This window comes from Arvicanthis niloticus, chromosome 1 (genome assembly GCF_011762505.2).
Source record: "Arvicanthis niloticus isolate mArvNil1 chromosome 1, mArvNil1.pat.X, whole genome shotgun sequence".
NCBI classification, from domain to species: Eukaryota; Metazoa; Chordata; class Mammalia; order Rodentia; family Muridae; genus Arvicanthis; species Arvicanthis niloticus.
In genome coordinates, this window is record NC_047658.1 from 67,357,327 (window position 1) to 67,370,105 (window position 12,779).

General features: G+C 40.9%; 1 protein-coding gene across 2 annotated transcripts in view; it reads left to right on the plus strand.

The window, feature by feature from the left end:
• The first annotated feature begins 458 nt into the window (after positions 1-458).
• Positions 459-12,779, plus strand: part of Gdpd4 (glycerophosphodiester phosphodiesterase domain containing 4) — a 91,399-nt gene continuing 79,078 nt past the window's right edge. The window contains exons 1-3 of one of the 2 annotated variants that reach the window (XM_076938320.1): positions 459-558; positions 7,085-7,272; positions 11,923-12,026. In XM_076938320.1, coding sequence (XP_076794435.1) covers positions 7,099-7,272; positions 11,923-12,026 — 278 coding nt within the window. In that variant the 5' untranslated portion in view covers positions 459-558; positions 7,085-7,098. The remainder of the gene's footprint in view (positions 559-7,084; positions 7,273-11,922; positions 12,027-12,779) is intronic. The other variant, XM_076938315.1, reaches the window with a different exon arrangement.

Genomic DNA, 12,779 nt, shown 5'->3' on the forward strand with positions numbered 1-12,779 from the left:
CATACAACACCAAAAACAAAACAAAAACAACAACAACAACCCCACCCCCAAAACCCTTTTAAAGATAAGCCCAAAGGTAAAACTGGTTCATTGTCATGTTTGAAACAGATTTGTTTGTTTTCCTTTAAGGGAATGAGAAGAGAATTAAATGGCGATCTGAATAACTTCACTACAAAAATAGCTACTGTGAATTATGCAAGCAGTAATAACTACGCTTATTTTTATATTAACCATAACAAGTCAGAGAACGTTTGTTTACCTTGGAAGGCACAATTAAAACATGTTGCTCTGAGAAAATGAGTTCTAATCCCAGGCATCAGTCAACAACAACAACAGCAAACCAACCACAGTACTTGGTCCTAAGATTGGGGGCCTGGTTTCACAGGGTTTTCCCAGACTGCAGCCCTAAGTGAACTTGGCCATGACCCTACGATGAGTGGCCACGCCCCCTCACACGTGATCAGGTGAGAGGCTTCCTCGTGCTTGTCCTCCATCTTGAGAGACGCTAGTCTTCACAGGTGTGAAATTCAGATTTACGTTGGCGACTGTAGAGTCACCGTAAGTAGTGTTTCCATCTCTTTGGAACTCCCAGACATCACCCAAACCAGGAAGTTACCTTAGGTTTACAGCCGGTAGCCAAACCTGAGGGGAGCTGGCCCGAGTTGCTCATCACTTGAGTTGAGTCAACCAGCCATGTTTCCACAGCTCTAAGGAAAAAGGGGTTTCCTTTCCACGGCTATCAAGGGACCGGCACAAAGCTCTGCAACCAAGGGATGGCCAAGAAGGCCACCCAGACTGTCACCGTGAAGTCCCTGCAGGCTTGTTTCTGCGTCTGAGGATCACAGTTTTAGGCCACCTGTCAACGTTTCGTTTATTACTCTAGTTTTTGTGGCAAGAGAAATGTCTATTTTTTTTTTTTTTTTTTTTTTTTTTTTTTTTTTTTTTGACTTTCGAGACAGGGTTTCTCTGTGTAGTCCTGGCTGTTCTGGAACTCACTCTGTAGACTAGGCTGGCCTCGAACTCAGAAATCTGCCTGCCCCTGCCTCCCAAGTGCTGGGATTAAAGGCGTGCGCCACCACTGCCTGTCGAGAAATGTCTACTCTTAGTCCCTGGAGTCACTGTCTGATTTTCCTGCTCAGTCTAGCTAGTGAACGGTGGCATCTTTTAGATTGAGACATGGGTTCTGGGGATCAGACTCAGGCCATCATGCTTTCGTGGCAAGAACCTTTACCCACTGAGCCATCTTACTGGCCTATATACAGTTTGCTTTGTTTTTGTCTGTTTATTCTGTCATCTATAGGTATGTTAAGCTCCTTAACCAGTGTAACTGTAGATGACTTTATTTCTCTTTTGGAGACTATGTGATTAAGTACATGTAAATTTATAACAATTTTTTAAAATTATTTTTCATCATTGTACTTTTTTTTGGTCTCATATTTACTTGGCTGGTCTTTTAGTAGAGTATACACTGATTATATCATTTGGCCCTAATTCTTCACCTATTGAGTCTACATCTTTTAAAGACTTATTTTTAATTTATGTGTATGTGGGTGGGGGAGGGGATTGCACAGATTGAACCTCTGGTCCTGTGCATGCTCAATGAATTCTCTAGCCCTGAATTACCTCCCCAGACCCAGACCCTCCCTCCCTCCCTCCCTCCCTCCCTCCCTCCCTCCCTCCCTCCCTCCCTCTCACTCTCTTTTTCTTTCTTTCTTTTTTCTTCTTTTCCTTCTTTTGCTTACAATCTCAACAAATGAAACACTTGTATTTGGCTGTCTATTTCTCAATTGAACACATTTTGCCTGTTTTTAAACTGAAGAATTTACTGCATTTACACTTAAAGTAATGCTGACCTTTGTAGACTTAAATGTCACTACTGCTTGAGGGAAGGATTTTGCTGGTCATTTTGTAGGGTGGATTATATTATTCACTTTGCTTCAGTTGTTTATGCTCTTCACTGTAATCTGGCTTTCCTTTGGATTGTTGCTTTAAAAAAAAATTTTTAGTTCTTTGTTTCTTGTTTGAGACAGTGTCTCTTTGTGAAGCCCTGGCTAATTTTGAACTTGCTATGTAGATCAGACTGGCCCTGAACACACAGAGATTCACTTGCTTCTCTGCCTTCTAAGTACCTGTATTAAACTTGTATGATATCATGCTAGGTCCTAGTTTCTTACATTATTAGCTTTTAAAAAAAAAAAAAAAAAAAGCTTTATTTAGAGTTGGAGAGATGGCTCAGTGGTTACAAGCACTGGCTGCTCTTCCAGAGGTCCTGATTTCAATTACCAATACCGACAACATGGCAACCCATAACTGTCTGTAACTCCAGTTCCAGGGGAACTGGCACCTTCACAGTCATACATGCATGTAAAACATCACTGCATATAACTAAATGAAGCTTTTTTAAAAAAAGGTTTACTAAAGCACAACTAGATACAGTAAACTTCACATATGCAAAACATATCATTTTTATTGGGCCTGGTAGCCCGTGCCTACAACCTTAGCAACCCAGAATTCTGAGACAAGAGGATTGAGAGTTTGAGGCCAACCTGGGCTTCATAGCAAGACCCTGTTTCAGGAGAGCACACCAATTAGTTATCCAGTGTGAAATGGTCAGCCCTGAAAACACACATACAAATAAATTGTATGGACTGCGCAGGTTATGTTTAGGAATACATACATGCATACATACATACATATATGCATTTATGTGTGTAATAATGAAAAATGAGGCCATGTATTTGGAAGAGAGAGGATAAACAGGAGGGTTTGGAGGGAAGAAAATGAAGGGAGAAATGTTGCAATTATAATCTCAAAAAGGTTTTTCTTTTTCAGGAAGAAAACAAAGCAAAGAAGTAAGATTACTTTGGAATAGAAAGTAGGTTTGGGGAGGCAAGCGAGTGTAGAGCTGCTGTTTAGGGGGCTTCTGTGGTGCTGCGGTAAGGACTGCAGTTGGAGAAGCAGCTGGGGGCAAAAGGGCGAAACAAGCTCAAGGACTCTCGTAGTTCTATGGACCTGCTAGTTCAGCCTTCGAAGAAAAGCTGAGTAGTGTAGAAATAACTGAGTGGCATAATGATCCTAACCAGTCCAATGGTTGGGTGTAAGTATCTGCTTCTGTCTTAGTCAGCTGCTTGTTGGGCCTCTCAGAGGACTGCCAAGCTATGATTCTGTCTGTAAGCACACTATAGAATCAGTAATAGTATCAGGCCTTGGAGCCTCCCCTTGAGATGGACCCTAAATTGGACTGGTCTCTGGACCTCCTTTCCCTCAGTCTCTTCTCCATTTTTGTCCTTGCAGTTCTTTGAGACAAGAACAATTCTTGGTCAGAGTTTTTGACTGTGGGATGGCAACCCCATCTCTTCACTTGATGCCCTGTCTTTCTATTGGATGTGGGCAGTACAAGTTCTTTCTCCCCACTGTCAGGCATTTCATCTAAGGTCCCTCCCTTTGAGTCCTGATAGTCTCTCACCTCCCAGGTCTCTGGTACTTCCTAGAGGGTTCCCCCAACCTTCTACACCCAAAGCTTGCATATTCCCATTCATTCTGCTGGTCCTTGGGGCTTTTCTCCTGTCTTCCCTATCCCCGGTACCTGATCATGTTCCCTCTTTCTCCTCCCCCTCTTCTCTCCCGCCATCATCCCTTTCTCCCTCTACCTCATGTGATTATTTTTTTCTCCTTCCCAAGAGGGATTGAAGTATCCTCATTTGGGCCCTTCTGCTTGTCAATCTTCTGAGTTCTGTGGACTGTATCCTGGGTACTCTGTACCTTTTATCTAATATCCACTTATCAGTGAGTACAGACCATGCATGTCCCTTTGGGTCTGAGTTACCTCACTCAGGATGATATTTTTTAGTTCCATTCATTTGCCTACAAAACTCAGGATGTCCTCATTCTTAATAGCAGTGTAGTATTGCATTGTGTAAATGAACCACATTTTCTGTATCCATTCTTCTGTTTTGGGACATCTCGGTTGTTTCTAAATTCTGGCTATCACAGATAAAGCTGCTATGAACATAATGGCACATGTGTCCTTGTGGTATGGTGGGGCATCTTTTGGGTGTATGCCCAAGAGTGGTATAGCTGGGTCTTCAGGTAAATCTATTTCCAATTTTCTGAGGAACCTCCCAATTGATTTCCAGAGTGGTTGTACCAGCTTGTGGTCTCACCATAATGGAGGAGCATTTCTCTTTCTCCACATCCTCAACAATGTGTGCTGTCACCTGAATTTTTGATCTTAGCCATTCTGATTGTGTAAGGTGGAATCTAGGGTTGTTTTGATTTGCATTTCCCTGATGACTAAGGAGTTTGAACATCTCTTTAAATGCTTCTCAGCCATTTGAGATTTCTCTGTTGTAAATTCTCTGTTTAGCTCTATACTCTGTTTTCTTTTGTTTGTTTTTGTTTGTTTGGGTTTTTTTTGGAGGTTAGCTTCTTGAGTTCTTTATATATTTTGGATATTAGCCTCTATTGGATGTGGGATTAGTGAAGATTTTTCCCAGTCTGTAGGTGGCTGATTTGTCTTATTGACTGTATCTTTTGCCTTACAGGAGTTTTTCAGTTTCATGAGGTCCTATTTTTCAATTCTTGATCTTAGAGCCTGAGCCATTAGAGTTCTGTTTAGGAAATTTCCACCCATGGCAATGAGTTTGAGGCTCTTTCCCACTTTCTCTTCTCTTAGATTCAGTATATCTGGTATTATGTTGAGGTCCTTGATCCATTTGTACTTGAGCTTTGTGCAAGGTATCAAATATGGATCTATTTTTATTTTTCTACATATAGACAGCCAGTTAGACCAGCACCATTTGTTGAAGATGCTTTTTCACCCCATTGTATATTTTTGTCTTCTTTGTCAAAGAGCAAGTGTCCATAAGTGTCACCATAATTCTTGCTATTCTGTTTTGGCCAAGTAGAAGTTTTTTTTTTAATTTTTATGTGTGTGTGTGTGTCTGTGTGTGTGTGTGTGTAAGCATTGCATGCATGTGTGTAGATTTCCTGAGGAAGACAGAAGAGGCTGTCAGATCTCCTGGAGTTGTAGTTATGGGTAGTTGTGAGCATTCCATGTAGATTTTTGGAACTGAAGTTCAATCTTCTGGAATAGCAGCAAGCAGTCTCAATTGCTGAGACATATTGCCAGCCCTACTCCCTAGACTAGAGACTCTTCAGTGCAGACACAGAATGATGTTCATAAAAACCAAAAAGGAATATGGCTGAAAGTTTTTAGTAGTAGGGACTGTTGCCTGGTATTAGCTCCTTTATGACTTTATAACTATTTCTATAATTATGTCTTATTATTGTTTGTTTTCCTCATAAGTGTTCTTGTTTGTTTTTAAATACTCATGACACACACACACACACACACACACACACACACACACTGAATTTACATGTCCTTTGAAAGCCCTTTGATATGAAAACAACATTCTTTAAACTTTTTTCTTTCATGTTGTTTTGATTGTGTGTGTACACATGTTCCACAGCACAAAAGTATCAGTCAGAGAAAAGCATATAAGAGTTGACCTTCTCCTTCTACCATGCAGATACTGGGGATCACACTCAGGTTTTTAGCCTTGGTGACAGATGCCTTTACCTGCTAAGCCATGTTACCAACCCAAGAACAGCATTATCTATCGTGATACACTGAGAAAATTTAGTAACTATTCATTTACTATCTGCCTGCTCCCTCTTTTCTTACCAATAAGAAAATGTCTGTGAGTGAAATGTCTTGTTTAGCTTCTGTAAAAATCCTTAAAGTTAAGGCAGAGTTTTCTTCTTCGTTCTCCTATTTTCTGCTAACTATAACTTGGGTGAGAAAGGTGAACCGTAAAGTGGAAGATGCCTGAGTTCTTAATGCCATTGTGAGCCCACATGTCCCCTTCCTCCTCCTCTTCCTATTTCTCTCTCCCTTCAGATTCATTTTTAAGACAGGCCCTAACTATTCACTCCACATCAACTTCAAACTTGCAGTCCTCCTTTCTCCTCAGCCTGAAGAGATGCTGGGTTACAGGTGTGTACCACCATGCCAGCTTATCCTTAATTCTAATTGTATAATCTATTCGTGGTGTTGGCCAAAAAGGAAAAGAAATGTGTATTTTTTTTTTTCAGTTGCGAAGATAACCAACAGAAGAAAGTGAATCTCTGAGTTGGAGGACAGTTTGGTCTAGAGACAGCCAGGGTTACATAGAGAAACACTAGCTCAAATACAAAACACAACAAAACAAAGTTTATTTTTTCAACGGTTGCTGTTTTGAATATTCTACCATGCATAGTTGAAGCTAACTGTGACTGATCCCACGTGGAGAGTGTACTAGATAGGTTTATGTCAACCTGACACAAGCTAAAGTCATAGAAGGGAACCTCAAGTAAGAAAATACCTTTAGAGACCCTGCTATAGGCACGACTTAGTGACTGATGGAGGAGGACCTAGCTGTTGGCTGGTGTCCCTGGGTTCTATAAGAAAGAAGTCTGAGCAAGCTATGAGGCACAAGCCAGTAAGCAGCATCCCTCCATGGCCTCTGCATCAGTTCCTGACTCCAGGTTCCTGTCCTACTTGAGTTCCTGCCCTCACTGCTTTTGGTGCTGAACTGTTATATGGAACTGTGAGCAAACTGAGTCCTGTCCTCTTCATGTTGCTTTTGGTCATGGTGTTTTATCACAGCAATAGTAACTCCAACTAAGGCACAGAGTAAGAAGGAAAAGGGACAGGAGGTTGGGTTTGAATCACACATTAGGAGGATGGCATTTTTCATATGCCACCCATGCATTTAACATCCTGGGTTATTTCAAGAGAATGTTGCAGTTAGATACTGTGTGATTGATGCTTTTAGCACCTTTTGGTTGACTAGGGTAGAAATGTGGTCTCACTTCAGAAGTGAGAGAACTATACCTAGTGTGGTGCAACGGCTACAAAAAGTGTTGGGTGAGTTAGTTGGGATGCTTTTATTCCTCTTCCTTGAGTCCCACATTTCGTCCTTGATTGTAAATGTGTGTTCTTACCTATCTATTGTTGATAGAATTGTCTATGGCTGGCCAGTTAGAGTAAATGAACAGGAGCTACCCTAGGTTCTGATTGTTTTATTTGTCCTTCCAGCAAAAGGGTGAATCATGGAAGAGGTCCAAGCTGAGTCCAGTAGCAAGCCAAATGAGAATTCCAATCCATGGATAAAACAGTACTTCAACCACAAATGCTTCATCACCTTCCTGACTGGCTGCTACAGCTGCCAATGGCAATACAGAGAGTGGGAAAAAACTGAACTTGGATCCTGTTGCTGCTCCCGGGTACAGAGATGGAAAGGAGCTAGACTGTACTTACTTAGATGTGGGTGTGGGTGGGTCCCTAAACTCTGCAGAATTCACTGGAAGTCCCAAGGCTGGGTACACTAAGCTTCAGCTTTCCCATCAGAGTATCGTGAGTGTCTAGAGCTAGAGAAGAATGGACTTGATGTCTTCTTTTCCTCCCTTCCTCTTTCCTTTCCTTTCTTTTCTTTCTTGCTTCTTTGGTTTTACAGTAGATCAGATCTATGTTTTTTGTGTGCTGGGCAAAAGCTGCACGGCTGAGCACTTTATTCCCTTTCTTCTTCTTGACATCACTTTTATATCATTCATTTATTCTCTCCTTCACTTTTATATTTATTCATTGAATTTTGAAGAAGACTTAGATGTTCACAGGAGATTACAAGAATGTCCAAATCTTCCAATAAAAAAAAGGATGGGAACAATAAGAATAGGGGTGCTGAGTGTAGTTTAAAGTTTTCCCGTGTACAAAACTACTCTTTTGATATTCCCTGTCTATCTTTTAAGTCTCGTGATTTCAGGAATATTTCATTCAATTGCATATATCCTCATTTTTCACAAAGTAGTGTAGAAAATCATAAACTATATTGAGAGATGGGGAAATTAGCAAACTGTTGACCTAGATAAACAATATACAACTTTTATCTCCTTTGAATTTATCTTTCATACTCACCAGACCAACTCCAGAAATATATATGATGTAAATATATATATGATCATATATTTATATTTAACCCCTTATTCCTTTAATTTTATTAAATTCTCATTCCAGTTTCTAGTTCACCAATATCAAATATGAATGGCACTCACATGAAAACTTAGAAACAAACAAAACAGAGAAACTCTCTAGCCTAGAATAGCTGAGATACCACAAAGATGTACCTAAGAAGTTCCCAATCAACCCATTGTGCTGCTAAGCTACGTTTCATAATATGCTAATCACCATAAAGGCATTAAGATGAAAAAAAGAATGCCTAAATCTTTCATTATCAATAGCAGCCCTTGTGTGAGTCTTTATATTTTTGAGAGAGGTGAGGGGAGAGAAAGAGAGAGAGAGAGAGAGGAAACATCTGTGGTGATCAGCAGATAACGTATTGGAGTTGATTGTGTCCTTTCACCGTGCAGGTTCCAGGGATTGAACAACTCAGGTTATTAGACACCCTTAACCACTAAGTCATCTCACGAGCACCTCAAACTTTACTCTTCTGTTTTCTGTGAGTTTCCAAGGGGAAAGTATATTCCTGGGGGGACAAGGTGGAGAGCAGATAGGGAACCTAGTCAGTAGAAAACAAGGTTTGCTCCTGGCCAAGCAATTGCTTAATTTTCACTAATAGAACTCTTGTGAAACTGGGTGGTAGCATGAAGCATGCCTAAGGAAGCCTCTCTGTCTCTCTAAGCAGTATGTACTGAGGCGCAATATATCACATGATGAGCACACACAAATGACAAGAAAGATAAATCATGCACCCTCACTTGACTATAAGCATAGTCCAACTAAAGGCTAAGATTCTCATTAATTAGATCTCTAATTTCTTGTTATCGGTTTTTATAAATATGTGTTTTCACCTGCCTAGCTGCTTATTTTTGGGATTTTGATGGTTGTTAATTTAAGGCCTTGCACATACTAGGCAAGTACTTTATTGGAGCTACATCTCCAGTCCTGGATTTCTCATTTCTTATGTCTGGTTTGAGTAGTTATAAAGGAAAAATGTAGGAAATGCGAGGCTTCCCTGGAGTAATCAAGCATATTCTTCTGTCCCTTATATTTTTCATGCCCAGATGCTTGGCTTTTATTCTAGTCACAAATGTGCTTTAGGCATGGTCTACTTTCAAAGAGCTCATGTTCTGCTGGGAGAAGTTAAATACAGTCACATTCTAGCATAGCAACAAGTGTATGTATGCACACATAGGCATATATTAAGGGACAGGCCATGGGTAACTATTTAGAAGATGAAAGGTGATTAAGAATTGACCAAGAAAGAATTAGATATGCTATGATAAATTATCTTAGAGGAGCCAAAGCATGTGGGGAGTGTAGTGATTGGTAGGTTTAGGTGGGGCAGAAATGAATAGACAAGTGCTGGCAAATGAAGTTGGAGAGGTGAATGGGTCAGATAGTGTGTAACTTTAAGAGCTTACCACTGTCATATAGGAAATAAAGAATATGTAAAGAGGGCTGGGAATGTAACTCAGTGATAGAGCATGTGTGTAGCATGCATGGAGCCCTGGGTTTGATCTCCATCACCAGAGGGTTGAAACATTTTAATCTGAGGATATGGCCTGAGCTATGATTTGGAATGGTTATTTGAATGTATGGAGGTTGTATCAGAAGGGGCCAATGTAGGAAGGCCGCTACTTTCAAAGGAAAACAGTGGCAGTTTGCCAAAGAGAGACTTGGGTGGTATGGATTCAAGTAGTGAAGGGGGCTATGGAGAAAGATGGGTAGATCTGACAAATTGTTTATTGCTCAGGAATGAAGAATACAATCACTTGAGATCTACAAAGGATATAAAGTAAGAAATAAATGGAAGCAGTTTTGAAAATAGTAGCATTTGTGGCAGTCTAGTATAATGGTAAAAACACTGGATCAGAACTTTGGAGTATGTATGGGTTCTAATTGTAACTGTAACTTGAACTGGTTATGTGATATACCCCACTCTCTCTGTAGCTAGGGGGTTGAGTTAGGTAAGTACCTAGATGATTTTCAAGTCTCATTTCTATTCAGATGGAGTATAACATAAAGGGAAAGACCACCAGATTGAATTTATGGTTTTGCTACTGACCATCCCTAAATTAGTGACCTTCCGGTCCTTGTGGCTGGAACACAGAGAAGGGCCCCAAAAGACACGTGGAGTCCATGGATTTAAGAGATTTATTTTCATGGCAGTTGGTAGTTGGATCTCGATGTACCCCCCCCCCCCCCCCCCCCCCCCCCCCCGTGTGAAACCCAGTGCACACCTGAGTTAAATAAGGAGGGAGAAGGGGGCAGGGTCTGGGGAAGAATGCTTAATTGGCTACGCCCTCTGGCCTTCAGGTATCTCATTAGTATTTAAATCTCTTGAGGCTGAGGCCTGTAGTCACGCCCTCTACCAGTGCTGGGTGACATAAACCTCTCTTACGGAGGGCCTGTATTGCCCTACATGACTGAAAAGTGTGGGTCAATGGAGATCTTCACCACATGTCAGGAGCCTGGGTTCTGGGAGCATGGCGGAATATATGCCCATCCCTCACAGGCATGCACACCTGTTGGGTCTCCAGGCTATTTCCAGCCAGCAATTCTACCAAAAACTAGGCCATCCTATCACGGTCCCACAGTGACCCATTGTTATAAGAGATTAAGGAAGTTATTTAACATCTCTGTGCTTCAGAAACCAAATTAGGGAGATATTAACAGCAAAGCCTACCACAGGAGTTGCTCTGAGAATAGGAGAGACATTATTAGAATATACTTTGAGTTGGATATGATAAAATATTACTACTTGATGGATATTATTACTGTAGTGTTCTTAGGGTTACTGGCTTTGGGAAGCCACATATACAAAGAGATGCACAGTGTTTGGGGTCAGAGGCAGGGAGAACTAACCAAAAATCTAAAGAGAAAAAAAGCACAATGGTGTGTTTAATGAGAATTAGATTTCCAGTGCTGAATTTAGGAACATTTAAAGGAATAAATAATAATTACAATCAGAAAACACAATTCATATGAAACTCTAACATCTTTACATTAGGCTAAAAAAATTCAAGTTTTAACCTATACACAGAGAAGATCCTTTGAAAAATTTCAAGCCAGAATGGTTATGAGATTAAAAGAAGAGAGACAAATTTATTTAGCATAAAATTATTAAGTATATCAGCTATACCACAGTAGCCAAGACAGCTAAAGCCATCTTTGGCCTTCTGGGTGCTTAAATTCTAGTGGGATAAGTTGTGCAATAAATAATACACGAGAAATTATTTCAAATAGTAATAAGATCTTTGAAGGTAAAATAGAAAAATGTATTAGAAAATGGGAAGGGGAGTGTTTAGAGACCTCAAGGAAAGCAAGTCCTTTGATCCATCTCCAGATGAAGAGACAGAGCCTGCCTCGTGTTGGGATAAATGCACTCCAGGCAGAACTGCCAAGTACCTTGCTCCTCCTGAGGAAGAATGAAGTTTGATGTGTTATACATACAGAAAGCAGCTAGTGTGGCTGGTCTCTGGAAAGGGAGTCAGTGGAGAAGAGATGAGGTAGGGGATGGGCAAGAACTAATCCTATATAACCAACCTTGTGGGCTATGGAAGTCTGTTTGGATGGTGACAGTATAATAGCATAGGAGCCCTGAGAGGGTTTGAGGAGGACAGAGACATTATTTGATAAAGTGCATTTTAAAGGTCCACTGAGGTTCTGTGGAGGAGTGGTATAATAAGATGGAGTCAGCTGTGTCTGCACTCTGGGAAGTGATGTGCTGCCTCAGTGCCCATAGGCCTCTTCAGCTGGTTAGGTGTCCTTTCTGTGTGTGCTTGCCCTCAGATTATTCTAGCCTAGGGAGGGGAATGTCCAACACCAGAATGGTACTGCCCTTTGGCAAATGTTTACAAGGATCATTGAGGTCACATGAACAAATGGAGCTAAGTTACACTTTTTTCTTTTTACAGAAAGAGCAATTTTTTTATGTGTGCCTGGTAATTGCATTCATCTTGTCTGTACTTTTTCTGTTCGTCTGGATAGAAACCTCCAATGAATACAACAGCTTTGACTGGTGAGTGCTGTTTTCTCTATTTTTATTGGTGTATGGACTCTTTCATTGGACAGCCACTTGGGCTTTCCTGGGTAAAAAGATCTGGTGGTTTAGTATGAAGGGTAGACAGAGTGGGTTTTGCATACCTTGTGGGCAAGAGATGTGACCAGGACAGTAGTCAGATGCTCACACCCAAACTTGCACCTTCCTTCCACCTGTGCTCACTCAACACACTGAATGCCAAATGGTGTCCTCAGTTTTCTCTGTGCTACCAGCATTCCCAGCCCTTAGACAGGATTCTCTGTCATCTTCATTCCAAAGTCTGTGTGATTACTGATGTCCATACTTTTTTCTTGTCACTATCATGTCCCTCAGCTCTGCTTTTTCTGCTTTTTCTACAGCCTTGGCTTCCTTCTTTTGTCTTTAGGGGTCCCTTGGAACTCTGAACACAGGGACACATATCCCTTCTCAGCTCCTTTTCATGGCTAAGCTACTCTTGGACCAATCTCAGACATCCCAGCTTTTCTGGCTCGATGCATCCTATCATTTTTGTAAACCTAATCCATTATTTGGTGTTTGTGGGAGAAGGCATGTTTAGATGTGAGGCCTCCTTTCTTAATGAAATGCAATTTATTTTTCTCTTTATAAAGTTAAATCTAGTTGGTTGTTTTAAATGTAAAAAAATGTAGGAAATTAGGGCTAGAGAGATGCTCAGTAGATGCCCACAGGTCTGAGTTCAATCCCCATGACCCATATGGTGGGAGGAGAGATCCG